Source organism: Phyllobates terribilis, unplaced genomic scaffold (assembly GCF_046119375.1).
Source record: "Phyllobates terribilis strain yellow unplaced genomic scaffold, ASM4611937v1 Scaffold_11__3_contigs__length_659146591, whole genome shotgun sequence".
Taxonomy (NCBI): domain Eukaryota; kingdom Metazoa; phylum Chordata; class Amphibia; order Anura; family Dendrobatidae; genus Phyllobates; species Phyllobates terribilis.
In genome coordinates this window covers 218,341,473-218,368,595 of record NW_027362771.1, presented here as the reverse complement: position 1 = coordinate 218,368,595, position 27,123 = coordinate 218,341,473, and the positions used below count along the sequence as shown (strand labels likewise).

Here is a 27,123-nt window from a genome sequence, read left to right as displayed (position 1 = left end):
TTTGTAATTAAAACCAATAGAAGGTGTTCTCGAAGACTGAAAACCATTTAATTTACTTTTTTTTCAGTAGGCAACGGAAAGGGAATCTGTCAGCAGGTTTTTACAGCATGCTGTAGGGGTTAAAACACAGATTTCAGCAATGTCTCTCTTATCAAGCTCTGTCCTACTGAGTAATTTCTAAGATTATTTTAGCACCAGGAGCTTATTATTGCTCGGACACCGAAAAGTGTGCCTCCTGGTCTGACTCGGAATCCTGCAGTAATAAGCAGCTCACTGTCTATAGACATTGTACATACAGAGCCTGGTGTGGGCGGGGTTAGCTTTCTCAGCTCTGCTTTATTCTAAATCTAAAAGCTCTGATTGTATCAGAACGGCTGCACCCAGTAATCTAAGTGATACATTGTTGGATTCAGCTTCTCTTTGCCTACTTTACGATGCTCTTAGATGAGGTAGCAATAACCTGCTGACAGATTCCCTTTAAAGCTGAAATAATTTTCCATTAAAAAAAAAAACACCCCCCATATGAGGCACAAACATCTCCGTGTACAATCATGACTGACAGACAAATTATTATATCTCAGGATCAGCTTCCTTATACTACTTAGCGTGGAATATAGAAATGTCCTTTCTGGTATAAAGTGCAGACTGATCTGGCAACATGATTCAATCAACCTACATAGATCCAGACCAGCACTACTTTGAGCAACTATATTGTACAATATGGCAGATGATGTGACCAATATTCACTTTAAAAAGAAACTTTAAAAAAAAAAAAAAAAAGAAAACATTAACTTAGTATTTTTTTGTTTAAGAAAACCTTTCTGATTTTAGATTTTGAACAAACTTGTAAGAATCAAGCAAGTTGACTTATATGATAAAGTATAGTGTTACACCATTTTTTGCGTTTGTAACATCTCCAACCAATTAGTAAACACTAATTTGTATTTAATTGCATATTTTATTGGATGCAGGTGTGTCCATCTCTAGGCACAAATGGTATTATCAGGTTTGCAGGAACATTAAAGGGAATCTGGTTCTCTGTGTCTACATTATGCTGCTCTTAGATTAGGTGGCAAAAACCTGATGACAGATTTCCTTTATTGTTAATGCTCAAGCTTTATTCCTTAAATTGCCTAAAATAAAAACAATTAAAATGAATACTTTTGGAATAGCTAACCTTTTAACACAGGCTTCTATCATATCACTTGCCATTAGTTTCAGTCGTTGCTCCAGATGGTTGGCAAATTCTGTTTCTGGCCAATGGAGATCATGGATAAAGTCTTGTAGAGCATCCAACTTCCAGAACAAATCTTCTGAAGTTGCTGAACCATTCCTATGTGATAAAGTCTAGATGTTACTTTGCTGCAAAATTATAAACACAACAATACATTTAAAAGGCTTTTCCTATGGATAAGCTCATGAAGCTCATCAATGTGTTGTGCCCGGAACAACATGTTTCGGCTGCTTTTGTAAATTTTGCCACATATAAAAAAATTGTACATTAATTGCTAAGCCAAGAACAATTTATACTTTTGGTTGTAACGCTGAAACTTTTCTCTATTCTCAACAGTAAGTTTGAAAACACAATTTTTATTTATGCTTTTTTTTATTTTTTTTATTTTTTATTGTGCCCTGAATTTCAGCTAGAAAACAAAAATGTGAATTATTTTTGCATGAAATGTCAATACAACCACTGTTTTGGGTTACACTACTGATTACTCATGGATGCATTAAACATAACAGGAAGGTTTGTAATAATAAAATAAATTCTAAATTATGATTATCAGGAAAAATGAAAAAAGCTAACTTATTATTTTGTTTTCTGCGAGCTTGTTTGTTCAGAAATCGTGCATCATTATCCTTTTTGGCTAAGCTTAACCCCTTCACCCCAAGCCTGTTTTCACCTTACTGACCAGGCCAAATTTTACAATTCTGACCACTGACACTGATGACAAGAACTGATGCAAAATACTGACACACTGACAAACAATGATGATAAGAACTGATGCACTGACCAAACACTAATGATACACTGACGGCAAAAACTGACGCACTGACGGTAAGCTGATGGTAAAAACTGAAAAATATTTAGACTTCAGAGTCCTCAGTGGTTGATACTAGTGATAAACGAGCATGCTCACTACTGCTCAGTGCTCGCCCGAGCATCTCACTGCTCGAGATGCTCGGCGCTCGCCGAGTATTTCCGCGGTTGCTCGGCGGGAGCTCGGGTCCCCTCCCTGCATGTTTGGCGCTCTTTACAGAGCCAATGAACATGCAGGGATTGCCTGCCACTCACTGTAATGCCGTAGCCATGTTGGTTGTGGCATTACAGTGATTGGCTGGCCGCATAGCGTCATCGGGTCAATATCAGACCTGGCGCCACCATGGTAGTCACAGTCACTCCGGAATCAGACAGTGTAGGGAGAGCTGCTGCTGCGTCAGGGAGAGATTTGCTTGTGTATTAGGTAGTGTAGGGAGAAAAACCGTACATTACACATATCCATCTTAACAAACAGTCCTTTTGAGGACTAACTAATCCATCTGCAGAGATATCAGGCAGGCAGTGTATATAGGCAGGCAGGCAGGGTATATAGCAGACTGCAGTGCATATAGCACAAGAGGCTCCATTCCAATTCTACCTTCTGCTGCTGTTAGATATTTCTATACAAAGGCACAGGTCTCAGGGGCCAGGAATACTTTTCTTTGGATCTTAACCCTCATTATTTGCTTAAAAAGCAATCCAGAGAACACAGTTTTTCTGCTCCATTTGCTTGTTGGCACTGCAGAATACAGCCAGGTCCTTTCCATATTACAGCGCTAGAAATCCAGCTATTTAAAACTGTGTTTTCTCCGTCACACGGATCACATATACGTTGTCAGAAAATACTGCCATTTCTGGCCTCCATTAAAAATTTCCTTTAGTGTTTCAGTGAAGCAATTCACAGCAGTTTGCTGTTCAAACTACTTACCTAGAGGCCAGGTATTTAAAACTCTGTTTTCTCCGTCACACGGATCACATATAAGTTCGCTCCAAACTCAGTCATTTGTAGTGAGCGTGAAAGATACTGTCCTCCATTTAAAATGGGCAAGGCACGTGGCAAGGGACGGGGAACTGGACGTGATGGTAATGGTGCATGCAGAGGCCGAGGACAAGGCCGTGGGCAAGCTGAAATTGTGCCACAATAAACACCCACATCTTTTCGCCTGACCTTCCTGTCCCAATTTCTAGGGGACCGCAGCACACCACTATTGAACCCAGAGCAGTATCAAAAGGTTGTTGGTTGGATAGCGGATAATGCTTCCAGTCACTTAGCCACCACCACCACCCTATCATCCACACGGTAAAGTCTCAGTAGCTGTGAGTCTGGACCGCATATTCCTCACCCTGATCCTCCTTCCTCCCACCATGCCGAGTACCAAGAGACAACTGATTCCACACTTGGACACTCTGAAGAGCTGTTCACTTTTCCATTTATAGATTCGGGCCTCTCGCCCGGTCCACTTGAAGCGGGTCAAGAGGAGATCGCGTGTAGCGATGCCCAAATATTTGAGCAGCCACGGTCACACGAAGGCGACGGTGGGAAAGTGTCACAAGAGGTGGACGATGATGAGACACAATTGACAGAAAGTCAGGAGGAGGACCAGGAAGCGGAAGTGGAAGACGAGGTGGTGGAAGATATAGTAACGGACCCAACCTGGCAGGAGGACAAGCAGAGCGAGGACAGCAGCACACAGGGGGAGAGAGGCAGAGCACCCCAACAGGCAGGAAGAAGCAGTGTGGTGGCCGCAGACAGAAGGCAGGCAACTGGTCCCCGTAACACCAACACGAAGGAAGTTGCCAGTACAACTGTTAGGTCTTCCCGAGTCTGGCTGTTTTTTAAAGACTCTGCCGATAACCCCAAAAAGGACATTTGCACCACTGGCCAGGCCAGCATCAGCAAGGGTGGCAAAACGACCAGCCTGACCACCACCAGCATGATCAGGCACATGGCAGCAAAGCACCTGACTTAGTGAGCCGAACCCCAGGATCCAGGAACAGTGTCTGCACGTGGCACCATTGCTTCTTCCGCTGTTGTGCATGCAAGCCAATCCCCTGTCCATGGTGCATGTGAAGATGCCTCCTGCCCTGCACCTGTCATTGCGCACTCTCAAGTAGCAGCATCAGGAAGCACGTCCATGCCCTTGTCCCAGTGCAGTGTTCAGTTGTCCATACCCCAGTCCTTGGAACGCAAGCGCAAATATGCAGCCAAAGCCCCACAGGCCACAATACTGATTTCTCACATTTCACAACTGCTTGCGCTCTAAATGTTGCCTTTCAGGCTCGTGGAGACGGAAGCATTCTGCAACCTGTTGGCGACGACCGTCCCTCGGTACTCGGTCCCCAGCCGCCATTATTTCTCTTGGTGTGCCGTCCCCGCATTACACAAGCACGTGCCCCAAAACATTAGCCGTGCCCTCAACAAAAATTTTTTTTATACAGTATGTTCATGTATAACCCCCAGGGATAAATGTTTGTCAGCTCATACACTTGTGCATGGGCATTACAAGTATAGGAGGCCCGCTCCTTTCTAATGGGAACATTTTTTTATGAGGCCCTCCTCCACGTCTCTTCCAAGGGGCATTGAAGTGCCTCCAAATTTTTGGCAGCCCTTGCATTCACTGCATAGGCCAACACTATGGGAGACTCTCTCCTTTTGAATGGGAATTTGCCATTACTGTGGCCCTGCTCTATGTGTCTTTAAATTCTTAGTGGGGTTTTTCCTAAATTTGGTCAGCCGTTGGACTCACGGCATACCCTATAACTGTATAGTAGACCCTCTCCTTTCTAATGGGAACATGTCGTACTTGTTACTGTGGCCCTGCTCTATGTGTCTTTAAATTCTTAGTGGCTTTTTTCCCAAATTTTGGCAGCCCTTGCAGTCACAGCATGGGCATTACCACTATAAGAGACCCGCTCCTTTATAATGGGAACATTTTTTTTACTGAGACCCTCCTCTACGTCTCTTCAAAGGGGTATTGGGTTGCGTCCAAATTTTTGGCAGCCCTTGCAGTCACTGGATACGCAATAACAGTATAGGAAACCCACTTGTTAATAATGGGAACAACAAAGCCTAGCCGGCTGATGGCTCTCTAACAATAGCGAGGGCCGACTGCTGGCCTTTTAGGAATAGTAAGGGCCGTCTGATGGCCCTATAAAAATAGGCTTTATGACTTTCAGAGTCCCTCCATCATAAATAAAACAGGATGTGTCTGATGATGTGTCACACACCACATTGCCAGATAAGGTTGTAAAATGTTAAAATGACATTTCCCGGTGAATGCATTGGTCTTAAAAAATAACGTAAAAAAACCCCAAAACAATAGGATCTTTCTTTAGCATAAAAAACAGCGTCACCAATTTAACCTCAATGTAATCACATTGTTCAGCTCATGCACCTCCTCCTCCATCTCCGAAATGACCACATCAGTCACAAGCTGACAGTACTGCAGCACTGCCTTGGCCAAGCGGCAACAGGCTGTGCTGAAGATAACATGCTTAATGCTTAATTGACAAACCGCCCAGCGCTGCAGAGTTGTTGAAAGCTGTAACACAGCGGCCTGATCTGTGGCTCTCACCACTGAACATACAGCCAGGCATTGTAGTGTGTGAGAATGGGCGGAACCTGGTGACGGAGAAATGACAGCCGGATAAGATACCGCTTCCCTCTATGCCAGTCCTTTCACCGAGCTAAAGAATATGGCTGTGGTGAAATACAACTTCCACTGAGAAGCTGTTTCAGACTGAAAAAGATGTTTGTGTGTCAAAGCACCACCGACAGGTGCGAGTTGATATTGGACGGGCTGCCACTGCTTCTGCAACAAGCTGCATTAGAGGACTTCCTGGAATGAAACCCAGGGTAGATACGGTTTCCCTCTATGCCAGTCCTTTCACCGAGCTAAATACAACTCTCAGCAAAAAAAGCTGTGGACTGGTTCCGTACCGTCCCTGGCCACATTCACCTGTGCACGTGTTTGTGGTTAGGCGATCCTTCCCAGTAAGTGCACTGGGGAGGGCACGGGTAATGTTGTGGGACACGTGCTTGTGGAATGCGGAGACGATACCGGGAGAAATAGTGGCGGCTGGGGACCGAGTATGGACACCCTCCCGCCGCCGGCATGAGGTTGTGAAAAGCTTCCGCCTCCACGAGCCTAAAAGGCCATATTTCAAGTGCAAGCAGCTGCCCAGAAATCTGGCAGTTTAGTGTTGCGGCCTGTGGGTGGGTTGCTGGCTGCATACTTGCGATTGCATTCCAACAGAAAACTAAGCAGATGGTGGCCTCTATCATCATCATGGCCTCACCTCGGCACTATGAACTCTCCTGAAGGAGAAGCCAGGGCCCACCAGAGGAGTCTCCGGTTCTCTGGTGGGCCCGTCCAACCCTGCCAAGAAGCAGCCCTGGCTAAGAAAAGTGTGGGGGAAGGTTCCCGGACACTCTATGGCTGCTTTTTTAATGTGGATCGGACATGCTTATGCACGTTATTTCTTAAACCGCATTGCAGATCAGGCCATTGTCCAACTCTGTATTTATGAAATTAAATGCGCAAAGAAAGATGTTTGTGTGTCAAAGCACCACCGACAAGTGCGAGTTTATGTTAGACGGGCTGCCATTGCTTCTGCAACAAGCTCAATTACAGGACTTCCTGGGAGAAATGACACCCAGGGTAGATACGGTTTCCCTCTATGCCAGTCCTTTAACCGAGCTAAATACAACTCTCAGCAAAAAAAGCTATATAAATTTTGTATAGTAGTTGGCGAATCTAAGAAAACATTGCAAAGCCTTAACCCCTTTAATGACCGGAGCATTGTCCATTTTTGTGTTTTCGTTTTTTGCTCCCCTTTTCCCAGAGCCATAGCCTTTTTATTCTTTGGTCAATATGGCCATGTGAGGGCTTATTTTTTGCGGGACAAGTTGTACTTTTAAACGCCATCACTGATTTTACCATATCATGTACTGAAAAACGTGAAAAAAATTCCAAGTGCGGTGAAAAAAAAATGCAATTCCACGGTTGTTTTTTTTTTTTTTACCACGTTCACTGAATGCTAAAAATGACCTGCCATTATTATTCTCCAGGTAATTATGAGTTTGTAGACACCAAACATGTATAGGTTCTTTTTATTTAAGTGGTGAAAAAAAAATCCAAAATTTGCTTAAAAAAATAAATAAAAATGGTGCCCGTAGCGTCTCCATTTTTCGGGATCTGGGGCTGGTTAAGGGCTTATTTTTTGCAAGTCGAGCTGACGTTTTTATTGATACTATTTTGGGGCAGATGTGATGTTTTGATCGCCCGTTATTGCATTTTATTTTAACGTTGAGACTACCAAAAAAACTTAATTCTGTCATTTAGAATTTTTTTCTCGTTACGCCGTTTACCGATCTTTTTTTATATTGATAGATCGGGCGATTCTGAACGCGGCGATACCAAATATGTGTATGTGGGTTTTTTTTTTTTTATTATTTTATTTTGAATGGAGCGAAAGAAAGGGGGGGTGATTTAAACTTTTAAAAACATTTTTTTTCCACTTTCTGCATGCTTCAATTGTCTCCATAGGAGACTAGAAGCTGCAGTTATCTGATCGGCTCGGTAACACAGAGGCGATGAGTAGATTGCCTGTGTGTAGCAGAAATGCTCACTTGTTATGAGCGACGACCACTGGGTAGCGCTCATAGCAAGCGAGACATGACACCACAGGGGTCTGCTGCAGACCCCAGGTTGTAATGTCCACCCATCGGTCACCCGCAATCACGTGACTGGGTCAACGATGGGCGGGGCTACTGCCACACTTCCGTCGCGGCGCTGTTAAATGCCTTGTATTGACGGCTGATGTGAAGCCCAGGTTAGTAATGGAGGAGTCTCTAAGACGCCCCCATTACTAACCGTGTAGTAAAGTGGTCGCTGCTTTTTCAATAAAAGACACGGCCAGAATAAATGATTTTAAAGAAATAAAAAACACAAGGTTCTCCAATTTTTTTTTATTACCCTCCCAGCCCCCGAATCTTTCGATCTCCTGAAAAAAACGTAAAATAACAAACAACCATATCCCTCACCTGTCCGCCGTCAACGACGCAGTCCACGATCACCACTAACGAATGTCCCACGACGATCTGTGTCACTTCTACATTAGTGACATCAGTCATCACTGATGTTACTGCTGTAGAAGACAACATTGTATACAGACAGCGGTGTAAAATCACCCCTGTCAGTATACATGCTGCAAGAGGTCACTGGGGTTCATCAGCTGAAGAGCCCCGGTGAGCTAACCACCGTGGGAGCAGCTGCCAGGGGAGGTCACGTGAGCATCAGCTGATCGGTCACGTGACCGATCAGCTGATCGCTGACGTCACCACAGGTCCTGGCAGCTCAGTATACTGCTGGAAGTGAGCCCGCTTCAATCAGTATACCGCCGGGAGCAGCGCATCGCCGCCGGGGACCAGTAGGACACCAGGGGCCGCCGGACAGGCGAGTATGAGGTGTTTTTATTTATTTTTTTTCTTTACCGCGGGCACGCAGGCTGGGCAGAGCTCCTGCCAGCCACGCCACTCTCGCTGTTATCAGCGGGTGCGGTGGTCGGATGACAGGAGTTGTAGTCCTCCTCTCCCTACCTAGGTACCACCCGCAGCACGTTTCTGCCGGGAATTCGCAGCCATTGGCTTTAACTGAAACGTAGCAAATCTGCAAGTATAGATATTATACCTGCGGGTTTGCTGTGATCCAATGCAAGTCAATGGGCGCGAATTTACAGCGGAAACGCCCAAACAATGTTCATGCTGCAGTTTTTAACGCAATGCAAATCCGGAGTGGAAATTTCCGTATCATGTGCACAGCACATCCGGATTACCATTGCTCTACCTGGCAGACCTATTAACAAGCGTTTTCGCAGCATTTCTGCAGGGGGGGGGGAACCGCCGCGAAAATGCATCAAAACCGCTTCGTGTGCACATAGCCTAATACTACACGGACATGTTCCTGGCAAGAGTCTTAAGAGGGCGATAAAATTTGATTATCCAAGTAAATCACAACAAATCTCTCAATACAATCAGAGAAAATATGATTCATAAAGTTTTGAAAAACAGCAGGTGTATTGGATAACTCAAATGGCATGACAAGATCTTCAAATAAACCTTCAGACGTTAAAAAAGCTGTTTTCCACTCATCACCCTTCTGGATGAGTATAAAATTGTAAGCCCCTCTAAGCTCAAGTTTAGAAAAGCACATAGGCCCCAGAAACTGATTATAAGGGTCGGGGATGAGTGTAAGTGGTTAAGTATTTTTAACCAACCATTATTTTGTTTAGTTCTCGGAAATCGAGACAAGGACTGAGGCCACCATCTTTCTTTTTAACAAAGAAAAACCCGGCAGCCAAAGGGGAGGAAGAAGGACGGATATGACCCTTTCGTAAACTATCGTTAACATATTCTTTCATTGCAGTCTGTTCAGGCTCAGGCAAATAGTAAAGGCGAGCTTTAGGTAATTTGGCATTAGGGACACAATTAATAGCACAATCATAGGAATGATGGGGAGGTAGTATCTCCTCCTCTTTTGCAGAGAACACATCACCCAAGTCTTTCAGGTACCCCGGCAGACCCTTCAGACTAGTAGATCATATTTGTACAGATTTTAGACATTTCTTGTAACAATTGGGGCTCCATTTAATAATTTCCTTCCGACACCAATCAATGACAGGATTGTGAGAAAGCAGTCATGGAAGCCCCAGTACCGACCCAGCAGGTAAAGTATCCAAAAAAAAAAACAGGAGATGGATTCAGAGTGAAGTGCTCCCACTTGGAGCATGAAATCCATGCTACCCTCTTGACCAAATTCCAAGCTAACGGTGTTTCGTCAATGGTGAAAATTTTAATGGTTCTTTCCAAAATAACTGTCCTTAATCGTCAATTTAGAACGAGTCCCAAATCGATAAAGTTAGCAGAAGACCTGCAGTCAATGAACGCCAATGTTGATAACACCTGGTCCTTGAAGGCTAACACCATATTCATTAATACTTTATCACAGGAAGAAAAAGGTACCTGTGGGTCTGGGTGACCTCCTCGACACTCATCCAGACTCACCGTTCTCACAACGGTTTGCTTGCCTGAGGACAATTTGGGCAATCCTTGACAAAATCAGTCGAAGATCTGGTCTACGTCTCCTCTCCACCACACGAAAGCTGGCAACACTGACCTCCAATGGCTCCATCTCAGGTAAAGGGACCTGCTCCGGGAAAGTATAATTGGCGGCCAGCTGTTCACCCAGTTTCTCACAAATTCTGCGGTCCATTTGTATAGCCCAGGTCATGGCCTCAGCCAGAGAACAAAGGGCGTCATCAAGAACCAAGAACCAGAGTGTCCTTAAGAGTTTCGGAAAAACCTCTGCAGAACTGGCACCTAAGAGCTGCATTATTCCACCGAACTTCAGTGGACCACTGCTGAAATGCAGTGCAGTAGTCCTCAGCTGTGCGGCCCCCCCTGTGCTATGTTCATGATGTTTGCCTCAGCGATCTGGATTCTGTCAGGTTTTTCATAGATCTAACCTAAAGCATCAAAAAGGTGTCCACAGAGGACTGTTCTGAGGCTTGTGGGGACAAAGAAAATGCCCAGGTCTGAGGACCTCCACACAGAAGGGACAGGATTATTTCCACCCTCTGGCATTCATCACCTGATGACTGGAGTCGTAGGTTAAAAATTAGCCTACAGCTGTCCCTGAACACCCTAAACTGTTTTTTCTCTCCTGAAAACTTATTAGGGAGAGCCATTACAGGTTCAGAAAATATCAACTGTACATCAGAGGGCACTGATGTCACAGCCACTGCTGGCAGTGGAGGGCTATTGGAAGATTTCATAAAACTAATTATTTGACTCTGCAACTGATATTGTGATGATTCCAGACTCTGGCATTCCTTAGCCAGATCCTGCATCATCTGTGCCAAATTCGCCACCAGGTCACAGAGTGTGTGAACAGGATCCATACTGGTGAAAAAAAAACAAAACGTATAGGCCAGAAGTAATTTGATGCTTAGTCGCTTCTCGTGGACAAGCCGAGAGTTAGGATAGTCAAGGAGTCAGAGGTCAAAAACCAGGAAGGTACATCATAAACAGAGGGAAGAGACAAAGGCGTAGTCAGGTAACGGTCCAAGGTCAGAGTACCAGGAGAAAAGTGGACCAGAGCCAAGGGAACAGGCAAAACAAAGGGTCAGAAAGAGGTCCAAGGTCAGGTAGCAAAAAGATCCACAAGCAGAACACAATGCACAGAGAGACAAATCACACAGAGTTAAATGTCTGTCTGGCAGAGATCTGGGACTGATAGGCCAGCTAAGTAGCAAACACCTGGGACAGGGAACACCTGAAGGCAACCCAGAACCTCCCAGTCTCAGATTCGCCAGCCGAGCAGTCAATCAAAACACCAATAGCTCAGCACGCCTCTGCACCAGACTAGACGACTGGGCTGTCAATCATAGAACTGACAGCTTCAGCAAACCCCTGCACCAGATTGGACGGGTTAGTTATCACTATCCCCATCCCAGACACATTGAAGGGTGGAAGGGTGGAATCGTGACAACTTGCAGCAGAATGTCTGTGTCTGCCTCTAGCTTCCTCTCAATAGAACTTTATGAGCAGCAACGGTCATCTCAGTAATAAAACAAAAAATATGTCTCCACTGAAAACAGATTTTACCCTTGAATTAATATTAAAGATCAGTCCAGTACTAGGACAACCCCTTTTTAAACTAAACGTTCGGCCCCGATAAAATTAAATAAAAAAACTATACTCCCCTCTTGTGCCGAGCTGTGATGCGGTGGAATGACACATGATGCCCGGCGCCCAATCAGCGCTGGCATCACTGTCTCTGCTTTTGGAAAAACTGAACAGGAAGAGGAAGTCCGGGATCAGCTGCAGCCCTGGCTTACTCTTCATGTTCCGTTTGTCCGAAGGAGGAGACAGTTACGCCAGCGCTGATTGGGCACCAGGTATTACGTGTCACTCCACCACATCACAGCCCCAGGACCGCGAGTGCTGACACTGCTGCAACGAAGCCGGCACGGGAGGGGAGTATAGGTTTTTTATTTTATCAGGGCCGAACACTCAGTTTAAAAAGGGGTTGTCCTAGTAGTGGACAACCCCTTTAACTGATAAGATATATTACAAAGTTGCATATTTTCATTTATTTATTGAATACAAATTAAATCAACAGTTACTTTTTAAATAAAAATTTGCTATATTTAAACAAGTGTTTATGCGTTCACACCTTAAAAATGGTACCCTATACACATACCCTATACACATATAATACACTGCTTCATTAATTAAAAATATTTTTCCTACTAATGTCCTCTTTTATTTTACGTTGTTTGCTTTGTCACTTTCAGTGCCAGCAAATGTGTAGGGGGATCTGAAGGTCTAGCCAAGTAATCCCCAGAGCTAAAATTCCCAGTAGAGCAATCAAAGCAAAACACAGAACATTTCATATAGTACACTCCCAAATATCTTCCAAACCTGAGGATCTAATAAACCAAATGTACCATTATAGGAGAACCACTTAAAAACAACATAAAATACGAAACATCTAAAGGAAAAAATATATTTATAATATATTGATTAAACTAAATGAAATAGAGACAAATGCACAGGACAGTACAAGAATAAACCTGAAAAGTTTAATTGAACACTAGAAATATATTTGTGTGTATGAGTTATACATACATACACATCTACCTCTTTTATACCTAGCAAAAATAAGTTTCAAACTTTCACATTTATTTAAAAATGTCAGGATTTCATAATTAGATTTTTTTTATGTGATAGCTGAACCTGTTTGGCATTTTACACTGACTTAATTCTAAATTCCTCATTTGTAATTATACTTATACACAATACATTATTACTTTAATGGGTATACTTGACCTGGTAGATGTTCAACAATTTCTATTATAATTACTTTTATTTTAAACTTTAAATCAAAAACCTTGAAATGACATCATGCATAATTCACCGTCGTATTTTCAACTAAACCATCGGCAATTTATGTTTGCATTGTTTCAACAACTACAACATTTGTCTCCAGGGGATCTGCAATTAACGGCAGCATGCCCGAAATCCCCATTTGCAAACTACCATGTGTGCAAGCTGATAACCCAATCCCTTGCACCAGATTGTTACCTGAGAATGATATTACCATCAATAGCTGCTATTCAGAATCTGAAATGTTCAATGCAGTCTAGTAAAAATAACAAATGTGTCTAAGGTAATGCCCAAAGGAACAAAACCTTAATGTAACATCTCTAGCTACACAATTACTGAGCAAAAATCTAAGATGCCAATAACTAATATTACATCTAAACATTGAAACTACTGAATAAACTTTAAAGTTTCAAAAATTGCCAAAGGATACGAAGTGTGTTAGCACAGAACCTTATGTTTACTAGGGAACCATTGTGCGAATAGCAATACAAAAAACATCAATTTACTAGAGAACAAATCCAGAACTCTGGAACTTCTTTGGACAAGTGCATGAGAATGATATATACAGGGCTGCCACCAGGAATTTCAGGGCCCCATACTGGCAAAATATTTGGGCCCCCTTGAGACTCCAACTCCCTCCTTCGAACCTTCCACAGTCCCACCGCCCACTATGGGAAAAATCCACTTTTGCACGGGGAGAGGTTGTTTCACACTTTTTTGTTAAGTATATAATTCCACATGTGTTAATTCATAGTTTTGATGCCTTCAGTGTGAATGTACAATTTTCATAGTCAAGAAAATACAGAAAAATCTTTAAATGAGAAGGTGTGTCCAAACTTTTGGTCTGTACTGTATAAGGTATATATTTTATTTTTTGTGTGTGTTCTGCGATGCTTTGCAAAAAATAGAAAGAGATCCTGCTAAGATTCAATACCGTCTAGGCAGAATACAGATGGTTTTACAATACTGCAATAATTACATCCTTCTAAACAAATTTTTATTTTACCGCTAGAGAAACCTGTGTGACCTATGGTAGGGAAAGCGACTGGCTTGCAGCATGTTTTTTATCTTTTCTTTATGTGCTTGTTGATGTTTTCCTTGTGTGAGAATAAATAAAACATTTTTAGTGAACATCATCTGTATAGTACTGCCCTATGTTCAATACAACTCCAAGGTAACAGGCTGAAAGCGGATTGCAGGAGATGTTTTTTTATTTAACATTTGAACCAAAGCGATTAGTTGTATCTGATTAGAACAGCTTTTGAAGTGATCAATGTTTTTCGCACAGTGTGGAAAAAAAGCACTGGAGGCTTAAAGATGCACTCCACCTAACAATTTTATTGTTTAATTGTGTGTATATATGCATGTAATCATGGCCATATTTGGTGTTCATGCTGTTCTAGGAACTTTAAGTTGTCACGCCCCCTACTGGTAAATCAGACCAAGGGTATGTGCACAAAACATCCTTTTTCAGGCTGATCCGCTCCATTACCCACCAGAAAAAGCACTAAATAAACTCTAAAAAGACTGAATATATCCGCTGCAGTGTAAAAATTACTTGATGATCAAATGTTCAGTCTTTTGAGCTTTTTTTAACCGCTTCAGGTTTCCAAAGATGCGAAGTGTTTGCATGAAGTCACCCGACCATTTTTCAGGCAACTTAAAACCTGCAAGCTGCTCACTACTTTATTTAATACAATTAAATTAAAAAACGGTCCCCCATATTAACCCCTTTACCCACGGGGCCATTTTCCGTTTTTGCATTTTCATTTTTTGCTCCCCTTGTTCCCAGAGCCATAACTTTTTTATTTTCTGGTCAATATGGCCGTGTGAGGGCTTATTTTTGCGGGACAAGTTGAACTTTTGAACGCCATCACTGGTTTTACCATATTGTGTACTGGAAAACGGGAAAAAAATTCCAAGTGCAGTGAAATTGCAAAAAGAGTGCAATACCGCAATTGCTTTTTTTTTACCACTTTCATTGAATGCTAAAACTGACCTGCCATCATTATTCTCCAGGTCATTACAAGTTCGTAGACACCGAACATGTATCGTTTTTTTTTTCATTTAAGTAATGAAAAAAAAATCCAAAGTTTGCTTTAAAAAAAGTCGCCATTTTCCGAGACCTCTAGCGTCTCCACTTTCCGTGATCTGGGGCCAGGTGAGGGCTTACTTTTCATGTGCCGAGTTGACATTTTTATTGATACCATTTTGGGGTTGATCCAATGTTTTGATCGCCCGTTATTGCAATGTTGTGGAGACCAAAAAACGTAATTCTGACGTTTAGAATATTTTCTTGTTACGCCGTTTACCGATCGGATTAATTATTTTTTTACATTGATAGATCGGGCGACTCTGAACGCGGCGATACCAAATATGTGTATGTGTGGTTTTTTTTTATATTTTGAATGGGGCGAAAAGGGGGTGATTTATACTTTTATTTTTAAATATTTATAAAAACATTTTTTTTTTAACTTTTTGCTTGCTTCTATAGTCTCCATGGGAGACTATAAGCAGCACTTGCCTGATCAGCTCTGCTGCATACAGGCGATGAGCAGATCACCAGTATGCAGCAGATGTGCTCAATTGCTATTAGCGCCGACCACTGGGAGGCGCTCATAGCAATCTTGACATGACAACCACAGGGGTCTGATGCAGATCCCGGGGTTGTCATGCCAACCCATCAGTGACTCGAGATCATGTGATGGGGTCACCGATGGGCGGGGTAAGTGGCGCGCATCCGGTTTGAGCGAGTTAAATGCCTCTGTCAGAGATTGACAGCGGCATTTAACTAGTTGACAGCGGCTGTTGCGGGCATATGTCAGCTGCATAAATCAGCTGACATGTGCCCGGTTCAGTGCGGGCTCAGCGCCGGACCACGCGTTGAACTGGGGGGGAGGGGGGGGGGGTTTCAGACGTGGTGTGTACTATTACGTAACACGTCAGAAAGGGGTTAATGCTCCAGTAAACTCATTTTAAGTCTGAGGCCACGCCAAATTGCAAATTGTCAAAGTATTATCCTGTATGGTTCCATAGCACTAACTCAAACTCCAAATCCAAAGGAGTCTCTATAGCTTTTCATAAATCTTTCATGCCGGAGATCCTTGATTCTCTTATTGATAAAGAGGGCAGATATATTTTCCTACAAGTTTCATGGGCTACACGTAAATTTATAATTGCTAATGTATATTTTCCAAACCAGGGTCAGCAGAAGTTTGGCTTGGAGTGCAAGAGACTTCTTGAGGAGTTTGCCGGCTCCTCTCCTGTGATACTTGGAGGCGACTTTAACCTTCCCTTGAGTCCTACAATCGATGTTTGTTCCAGCTGGTCCTCCTACCCCTCATCCTCTATATAACAGGTAAAAAAATAGATGCAAAATATGAGGCTGGTGGATGTCTGGAGGGCTCTTCATCCTGATACTAAATGTTACAGCTTTTTCTCAAAGGTACACTCTACTTACAGTAGAACTGACTATTTCTTTGTCTCCCGCAATCTACTAGACCTCCAAGTAGAAGTAGAGATGGGGTCTATATTGTGGTCAGCTCATGCACCCATCTACTTCTCAATGCTGCTAGATTCATGCTCGAGACCTAGCTTCTCATGAAACCTAAATGAAAACTTACTTCAAGAATCTTTATGTAAATCAGAAGTAGAGCAAGCCATAAATAACTATCTCTGACCATGATCGGGTTCCCACTTCACCATCAATTAAATGGGAGGCTTTAAAAAGCTTTCTGAGAGGCATATTCATATCTCATGGAACACGTCTCAAAAAAGAGTGTGCCAATGAGATATTCAATCTCTCCTCACAGATTCTCAAACTTGAGACTCACCATAAACAGGACTTGTCCCCACATACATTTGCACAACTTTCCACAGCTAGGCAAAAACTATTCGCCATAATAGACCAGAAAACACGCTGTTTTAGGGAGCACATTAGAAGTCGCTTTTATCATTTGGGCAATGAAAGCGGGAAATTGCTAGCAAGAGCTTTACATCCACGTCTTCTAAATACATATGTTCAAATCATAAAAAACGCTCGTGGGAAAAAGGTACATAGTACCAAAGATATACTTACTGGCTTTAGTGATTACCACCAATCCTTATATAATATAGTAGGTCATTTTAAAGACCTCCCTACACCACAGATTCAAAACAAAATTAAAACATACCTACGTTTAAATAAATTACCCATAGTTCCTGAAGAGACATTACTAGATCTGGAAAAAGATTTCACCTTAGAGGAAGTTACTTCAGTTGTCGGGGAGCTGAAACAAGGGAAGAGTCCAGGTCCTGATGGGTATACTGCACGCTTTTATAAACAGTTCACTAATTTGTTAAGCCCCATATTTCTGTCAATGTGCAATTTTATATCATCGGGAGGCACCTTCCCTCCCCAGTCCCTCACCGCACACAGTACTGTACTCTCTTTAAACTCGGAAAAGACTTAGCACTATGTAGCAGTTATCGTCCCATTTCCCTAATAAACATAGATATTAAAATGTATGCGAAAATGATCTCGAGGAGACTAGGTTCCCTTCTTCCGAGTTTGATAAACCAGGACCAGGTGGGATTTATTCCTGGACGGGAAGCAAGGGATAATACTATAAGGTCTATCTCATTAATAGATGGGGCTTCCCTCTCTTTCTGCCCTATGTGTATTCTGTCAACTGATGCAGAAAAAGCGTTTGACAGGGTACACTGGGAATTTATGTTTCAAACCTTGAAAGGAATCGGATTGCGAGAAAATATGTTATGCAGAATAGCTGTGCTTTATACCTCTCCCACTGCTCAAGTTAAAGTTAACGGATCCCTGTCGTCCCCGTTTCAAATCGGGAATGGTACGAGGCAGGGATGCCCCTTATCGCCTCTATTGTATGTACTAACTAAGGCAGAGGTCCCCAACCGCCGGTCCGCGGACCAGGACCGGGCCGTTGGGGTTTTTCAGCCGGTCCGCGGGGAGAGGGGGCCCCTCCAGCCTCCAGCAGGGCCGCCATCAGGGCATGACTGCCCTGACTCCAGTATGGGGCCCGGCCGGTAGGAGCCCCCTCGGAGCCCCCCTCTTGTGCGTCTCTCTCCTCATGGGGCCCCCGGCCGCATGCTAAGCGCCGGGTCTGGGACATCTTAGCGCTGCGCTGCTGCGGCAGCACCTTCATGATTCCCCTGACTTCCGGTCATGTGACGGCGCCGTCACATGGCCGGAAGTCAGGAGAACCTGGTGTCAGCGATTTGGACGAGCGCCAGGATTCTGCAGGGATCGCATGGGGGTAAGTATAACAAGTTTTATTTTTTTTTAAATACAATTAACTAGGAGTGGGGGGAATGGGAGATGCACATGGGGGGAGGGGAGAGATGAGAGATGCACATGGGGGAGGGGAGAGATGAGAGATCCACATGGGGGGAGGGGAGAGATGAGAGATGCACATGGGGGAGGGGAGAGATGAGAGATCCACATGGGGGGGAGGGGAGAGATGAGAGATGCACATGGGGGAGGGGAGAGATGAGAGATCCACATGGGGGGGAGGGGAGAGATGAGAGATGCACATGGGGGAGGGGAGAGATGAGAGATCCACATGGGGGGGAGGGGAGAGATGAGAGATCCACATGGGGGGGAGGGGAGAGATGAGAGATGCACATGGGGGAGGGGAGAGATGAGAGATCCACATGGGGGGGAGGGGAGAGATGAGAGATGCACATGGGAGGGAGGGGAGAGATGAGAGATGCACGGGGGGGTGAGAGATGCACGGGGGGGATGAGAGATGCACGGGGGGTGGATGAGAGATGCACGGGGGGTGGATGAGAGATGCACGGGGGGGTGGATGAGAGATGCACGGGGGGGGGATGAGAGATGCACGGAGGGGATGAGAGATGCACGGAGGGGATGAGAGATGCACGGGGGGTGGATGAGAGATGCACGGAGGGGGATGAGAGATGCACGGAGGGGGATGAGAGATGCACGGAGGGGGATGAGAGATGCACGGGGGTGAGAGATGCACATGGGGGGGTTATGTTTACATAACTTTGTTGCCTTATGAAGGGCGGGGGGGGGCCCCCAAAAATTTCTTGCACAGGGGCCCACTACAGTCTGTGTCCGCCCCTGGGATGAAGTAAATGCAGCTGAACAGCAGCTGTCAGGACAGCTGCCCTGTCCTGCTGCAGGGCGTGATGGGGCCTCAGTGATGCGGCTCCTGGCACAGCACATTATGTGGGGCTCCTGGCATAGCTCCTGGCGGGGACCTGGTCTACACTATATGATAAGTATGCACTAAACTCCAAATCCCTCCATTACCCCGCCCCCATATGACCAAAGCCCCGCCCACCCCACCCCCTCCTTGCTGGGCCATGGAAAAATGATCTTGCTTCAAGCCGGTCCCTGGTGCAAAAAAGGTTGGGGACCACTGAACTAAGGAACACTTAGATGTCACAATACTCAATAACCCCTCAATCAAAAGAGTGACACTCCACTTTGAAGAACATAAGTTAGCCCTCTTTGCAGACGACATCCTCCTATACATCACTTCCCCTATTCCCAGTCTACCAAATATTCTATCTGAACTGCATAAATTTGGCTGTTTAAGCAACTTCAAAGATAATGAATGCATCTCTACAACCATCTCTAGCTGCACAATTATGTTCATCTTTCCCCTTTAAATGGCAATCATTCACACTAACCTATTTAGGAATAAAATTAACTGCCAAAACTTCACAATTCTATGAAGCAAACTTTAAAGACGCCCTGCACAAAGCTGAACTTGATCTTGAAAATTGGAATAAGTTACAATTGTCATGGTTTGGCAGAATCAATGCAATAAGAATGGATCGTCTACCTTGCCTCCTATATTTCTTTCAAACAATTCCTCTTTATCTCCCTGCTTCTTTTTTTTCTAGACTCAAGAAGCTGATCACTAGATTTGTATGGTTGCATAAGCATTCACGTATATCTTACTTCTTACTAAGTAGATGTAAACAGGCAGGAGGAGTAGGTTTACCAGACTTTGCTCTTTATAATAGTGCCTCGCTACGGACATGTATCCTAGACTTATTATGTCATAAAAATGATAAGAAATGGGCTGATATGGAAACGGCTCTTTCTCAATATAACCCACTGGCAGCTTTATGGCCAGCAAAGGCGGCTGATGGGGGGCAGCGATCCTCTCCCATTTCTAACGAGGAACCTTATCAGCTTCATCAAACATGGAAATAGATCACTTCACATTTCATCCACACCTGGTCCTTTAACCCCTTTACCCCGGAGTGTTTTTTCGTGACATATTGTACTTCATGATAGTGGTAAAATTTCTTCGATATCACTTGCGTTTATTTGTGAAAAAACGGAAATTTGGCAAAAATGTAGAAAATTTTGCAATTTTCAAAATTTGAATTTTTATGCCCTTAAATCAGAGAGATATGTCACACAAAATAGTTAATAAATAACATTTCCCACATGTCTACTTTATATCAGCACAATTTTGGAACCAAATTTTTTTTTTTTACTAGGGAGCTATAAGGGTTAAAAGATGACCAGCGATTTCTCATTTTTCCAACAAAATTTACAAAACCATTTTTTTAGGTACCACATCACATTTGAAGTCACTTTGAGGGGTCTTTACGACAGAAAATACCCAAACGTGACACCATTCTAAAAACTGCAACCCTCAAGGTGCTCAAAACCACATTCAAGAACTTTATTAACCCTTCAGGTGCTTCACAGGAATTTTTGGAAAGTGGAAGAAAAAAATTAACATTTAACTTTTTTCACAAAAATGTTACTTTAGAACCAATTTTTTTTTATTTTCGCAGGGGTAACAGGAAGAAATGGACCCCAAAATTTGTTGTGCAATTTCCCCTGAGCACGCAGATACCCCCATACGTGGGGAAAAAACACTGTTTGGGCGCATGGCAGAGCTCGGAAGAGAAGGAGCGCCATTTGACTTTTTGAATGTAAAATTTGCTTGAATAATTAGCGGACGCCATGTTGCGTTTGGAGAGCCCCTGATGTGCCTAAACAGTGGAAACCCCCCACAAGTGACACCATTTTGGAAACTAGACAACTCAGGGAACTTATCTAGATGTGTGGTGAGCACTTTGAACCCCCAGGTGCTTCACAGAAGTTTAGAACATTGAGCCGTAAAAATAAAATTTTCACATTTTTCCCACAAAAATGTTTTTCAGCCTCCAATTTTGCATTTTCATGAGGGTAACAGGAGAAATTGCACCATGCAATTTGTTGTGCAATTACTCCTGAGCACGCCGATACCCCATATGTGGGGGAAAACCACTGTTTGGGCGCACGGCAGAGCTCGGAAGAAAAGGAGCGCCATTTGACTTTTGAATGTAAAATTTGCTTGAATAATTAGCGGACGCCATGTTGCGTTTGGCAAGCCCCTGATGTGCCCAAACAGTGGAATCACCCACAAGTGACACCATTTTGGAAACTAGACCCCTCAGGGAACTTATCTAGATGTGTGGTGAGCACCCTGAACCCCCCCCAAGTGCTTTGCAGAAGTTTATAACATGGAGCCGTGAAAATAAAAAAATCAAACTTTTTCCACAAAAATAATGTTTTAGTCCCAATTTTTTCATTTTCACAAGGGTAAGAGGAGAAAATGGTCCCCAAAAGCTGTTGTGCAATTTCTCCAGAGTACGCCAATACCCCATATGTGGGGAAAATACAGTGTTTGGGCACATGGCAGAGTTCAGAAGGGAAGGAAAATTGTGTGACTTTTTGAACGCAAAATTGGCTGGAATTGAGAGCGGACGCCATGTCGCGTTTGGAGAGCCCCTGATGTGCTTAAACAGTGGAAACCACCCCACAAGTGACCCCATTTTGGAAACTACACCCCTCAAAGATTTTATCAAGGGGTATAGTGAACATTTTGAATCCAGAGGTACGACACAGAATTTGATAACATTAGGTCATCATATTGAATAAGTTGTCATTATTCTTGAGCGCAAGTGTTCGCTACTTGAGTTTGCATCAGGTACACGGGTATGCACCATGTATCACGGGTGCTCGAGTGACATGCTCAAGTCCCCGCTCGCATGTTTCATGGTTATTAGACACCCAAAAAAAACCATGCGGGGATCGCTCGTGCATGGCAGGCAATCCCCGCAAGGTTTTTTTGGCCATGAAGCATATGGGGCAGAGACTCGAGCATGTCACTTGAGCACTCGCGATACTCAGTGCATTCCTGAGCACCCGATGCAAACTCAAGTAGCGAGCACTTGCGCTTAACACTAGTTGCCATATCGTCATTTTTTTTTTTTTACTTTTGAAAAAAATCCCTTGCCCAACCCTAGCCCTACCCCAACCACAACCCTAACCCTAACCCTAACCCAGCCCTAACCCTAGCACAACCCTAACCCTAGCACAACCCTAACCCTAGCACAACCCTAACCCTAGAGTTTATTTTTTACGCCGTTCCTTGTGCGGTATAAGTGATTAGAGGATTTTATTCTTCGGGTCGGTGCGATTACAGTGATACCAGAATCATATCGGGTTTTTATGATTGACAGTTGTCACACACTAAAAGACGCATTTTTTTGCAAAACCTAGTTTTTGCATCGCCTTATTTTGAGCGCTATAATTTTTCCATATTTTGGCCGACAGAGTCATGTGACGGCTTGTTTTTTGCGGGATGCCTTGACGTTCTTATTGGTGCCATTTTCAGGCACTTGACATTTTTTGATCACTTTCTATTCCGATTTTTGGGAGGCAGAATAAACAAAAATCAGCAATTCCAGAATTTTTTTTTTATGCTGTTCCGCGTGTGGTAAAATTGATAAGGCAGCGTTATTCTTTGGGTCAGTACATTTACAGCGGTACCACATTTATATCGTTTTTCTATGTTTTGGCGCTTTTACACAATAAAGGCTATTTTATAGAAAAAAATATTTTTTTGCATCGCTTTATTCTGAGAGCTATAACTTTTTTATTTTTCGGCTGATGGAGCAGTATGGCGGCTTGTTTTTTGCGGGACAAGATGACGTTTTCAGTGGTACCATTTTTATTTATATTCGTTTTTTTGATCGCGTATTATTTCATTATTTGCTTGGCGGTATGATGATAAAGCATTGTTTTTTGCTTCGTTTTTTTTTATTTATTTTTTTTACCGTGTTCACTAAAGGGGTTAACTAGTGGGAAAGTTTTATAAGTCAGGTCGTTCCGGACGCGGCGATACCAAATATGTGTACTTTTATTGCTTTTTTTTTTTTCATAATAATATTTATTGATGGGTACATTATATTTTTATTTTTGGTGGATTATTTATTTATTTTTTTTAATATTTTTACAATTTTTTTTTTTTCAATTTTTTAACACTTTTTGGACTTTTATTCTGTGTCCCACTCTGGGACTTTCACTTTTTTTATTTTAATCGCCTGTATAGCACAGGAATGCAGCACCATTCCTGTGCTATACAGGCAGTCAGTGCTGCACAAGGAGAAGATAGTTTGGTCATGCACTGCGCATGACCAAAGAATCTTCCTGGTGTCTGGTGACCCGGATGTTGTCATGACGACATCGGGTCGTCATGGCAACATCCGGGAAGCCGCGGCAGACAGCGCTGGAGGCCGGAAGAGGAGGTGAGTATCCTGATCACCTCCTCTTGCCACCGCAATGCTGCGATCAACTTCGATCGCAGCATTGAGGGGGTTAATGAGCTGGGAGCTGTGCGGGACCGCTCCTTGCACATTGTCTCAGCTGACACTCGGCGGCGATCGCCCCGCACCGCTTGTGTGCGGGCGCAATTGCCATATGACCTAATAGTACGTCATTGATCCAATCGGCCCAGGTCACCAAGACGTACTATTAGGTCATACGTCAGAAAGGGGTTAACAACAGTTTACGAAATCCAGTTTTTCCTGCAGGCATCAATAGCTCAACACTCTTGAACAACCATATGGATAAACAACCTATGTTGTATGACTACATAGATCAAGCAGGAGTGAAACCAATACAAGATATTTTCCCTGGTAATGACTCTCCTACAGGCGCATGGCTTTTTTTATGAACAATTAAAGAGCTTTATAAACACAATATCCAAACAAACTGACATTTTTAGACCACTTACCCCTTTTGAAAGCCTGTGTCTGACGAAGAGCCATCCAGACCATACTGTCTTCCTTGCTATACAAACTATACCAAGAAGGCCAAATGACATCCCAGGACCCTCCTTTGTTCTTTTCGAAGTGGGAGAGCGACTTGGGTAGATCTCGTTCATCAGAGGACCGTACTAGAATTCTCTCATTTACTTTTAGGTCTTCGATTGGCTCGGTGTCACAGCAGAGGAGTTACAAGGTCTTAACACGGTAGTATAGATGCCCTTCTATCATCCATTCTATGTTCCCTACAACTCCAGATACTTGTTGGAGATGTTTGGAGGAGAAGGGCTCATACACTCATATTTGGTGGTCGTGTCCACCCATCAATAGTTTCTGGCTTGCAATATTTAAATTATTTAACAAACTCTCCCTACACAGGATTCAACCCTCTCTGGAACTAGCATTATTATCATTAAGCGACATCTCAATTTCTAGGTTTAGAAAGGGTTTATTGAGCCATTTCCTCACAGCCGCTAGGAATCTAATTCATAAATACTGGAAACAAGAAAAATCACCATCATGCTCTGAATTTGTGTCTGAGCTCAACAACATATTTAGAATGGAAACAATTAATAGGCCAGATTACAGGAAACTTGGACAAGATACACAACACATGGGCTCCTTGGATCGCGTTCAGAGAAACCCCAGATTTGGCCTCTTGGTTAAACTGAGCCTCAGTTTTATTCATTTCATGTTGCATAAGTATTTAATATATGTCGTACCATGGTAAACATCTTCACCTGGCTATTCCATCTAAATACACAGTTTCAACCTATCTATAAGGTTCGTCAGGATCTGAGCTACACAGGAAGAGTGACCCATTTCCCTCCCCCCTTTTTCCCCTCTCATTCTCCCTCCTTTTTCTTCCTCTGACTTTCTTACCTTCATTTGGGTTGTCATCATATTACTGTCTGCTATATACCAATACCGGTTAAATCAAAACACATTTAATCATTTAACCAATTATACATAAATCTATTAAGTAATATGAGCTTAAAGTTGTATTGTGTTAATGTGACAAAGTGGTGTTATAAAATTCCTTTTTTCATTTGTCAATATTATTCACATTTGTTGTATTTCATTTAATTAATAAAATTCAGATTTACAAAAAAAAAACAGTCCCCAAAAGATGGAAAAGATGACTGAAAAGAAGCAAAAAAAAAATAGCTGTAGAACAAAAGACGCTGGCGTTTCCTGAAGTGTCTTCTGCCTGAAAAACTCATTACATTTCCAGAAGCCTAAAATACATTGTGCACACATACCCTTTAGATAGTATTTAAGCCCTCCCACACACAGACTAAAATTGTCCGCATCCATCAATCTCGACAGGTTCTGCTGAAAGTCTAAAGTGTATAGGTGCTCCTGACTGATGATGTCCGGGAAGATAAGGATCCAACATGTCTGATTCAGGGCTGAAGATCCTTATGGTCTCTAAATTATAAGAATCCAGAGATGTCTGGCAGCAGCTCTCTTATAGAGAACACAGGAGCGCTTGGCAAAGTGAGCTGTCCTGTATAGGAGAGAGTTGGGCCGAACGATCAGACAGCTGTCTATAATGTATGGGGCATTAGTTATACACTTGTTCAGCTGACAAATTCAGTCTAAGGCCACGGCTCCACTATCCGTATTTGGTCAATATTCGATCAGTATTTTTTCTCAGAAGTGGGAGACAAAACCAGGAGAGGGTGATAAATGCAGAATTGGTGCACTTGTTTCTATTACACCTTCTCTCTGATTGTTCCTAACCTGGTTTTGACCCCCACTCCTGAGAAAAAATACTGACCGAATACTGATAGTGGGGCCGTGGCCTAATTCAGACTGTATTATCAGTCCAGCACACTGAATGTATAATGATCAAATATCAGGTCTAATAAATTAAAGATTACGACATCTACAGTTAGGTCTATATATATTTGGACAGAGACAACATTTTTCGAATTTTGGCTCTAGACATTACCACAATGAATTTTAAACAAAACAATTCAGATGCAGTTGAAGTTCAGACTTTCAGCTTTCATTTGAGGGTATCCACATTAAAATTGGATGAAGGGTTTAGGAGTTTCAGCTCCTTAACATGTGCCACCCTGTTTTTAAAGGGACCAAAAGTAATTGGACAATTGACTCCAAGGCTATTTCATGGACAGGTGTGGACAATCCCTTCGTTATGTCATTCTCAATTAAGCAGATAAAAGGCCTGGAGTTGATTTGAGGTGTGGTGCTTGCATTTGGAAGGTTTTGCTGTGAAGTAAACATGCGGTCAAAGGAGCTCTCCATGCAGGTGAAACAAGCCATCCTTAAGCTGCAAAAACAGAAAAAACCCATCCGAGAAATTGCTACAATATTAGGAGTGGCAAAATCTACAGTTTGGTACATCCTGAGAAAGAAAGAAAGCACTGGTGAACTCATCAATGCAAAATGACCTGGGCGCCCACAGAAGACAACAGTGGTGGATAATCGCAGAATAATCTCCATGGTGAAGAGAAACCCCTTCACAACAGCCAACCAAGTGAACAACACTCTCCAGGAGGTAGGCGTATCAATATCCAAATCTACCATAAAGAGAAGATTGCATGAAAGTAAATACAGAGGGTTCACTGCACGGTGCAAGCCACTCATAAGCATCAAGAATAAAAAGGCTAGACTTGACTTTGCTAAAAAACATCTAAAAAAGCCAGCACAGTTCTGGAAGAACATTCTTTGGACAGATGAAACCAAGATCAACCTCTACCAGAAAGATGGAAAGAGAAAAGTATGGCGAAGGCGTGGTACAGCTCATGATCCAAAGCATACCACATCATCTGTAAAACACGGCGGAGGCAGTGTAATGGCTTGGGCATGCATGGCTGCCAGTGGCACTGGGTCACTAGTGTTTATTGATGATGTGACACAGGGCAGAAGCAGCCGAATGAATTCTGATGTATTCAGAGCCATACTGTGTGCTCAGATCCAGCCAAACTGATTGGTTGTCGTTTCATACTACAGATGGACAATGACCCAAAACATAAAGCCAAAGCAACCCAGGAGTTTA

At 43.1% G+C, this 27,123-nt stretch overlaps 1 protein-coding gene across 10 annotated transcripts in view; it reads right to left on the bottom strand.

Moving 5' to 3' along the window:
• Positions 1-27,123, bottom strand: part of CADPS2 (calcium dependent secretion activator 2) — a 566,401-nt gene that overhangs the window by 158,992 nt on the left and 380,286 nt on the right. For all 10 annotated transcript variants that reach the window (XM_073652053.1, XM_073652046.1, XM_073652044.1 and 7 more), the window contains one exon: positions 1,178-1,333. In XM_073652053.1, the coding sequence (XP_073508154.1) occupies positions 1,178-1,333 (156 nt within the window). The remainder of the gene's footprint in view (positions 1-1,177; positions 1,334-27,123) is intronic.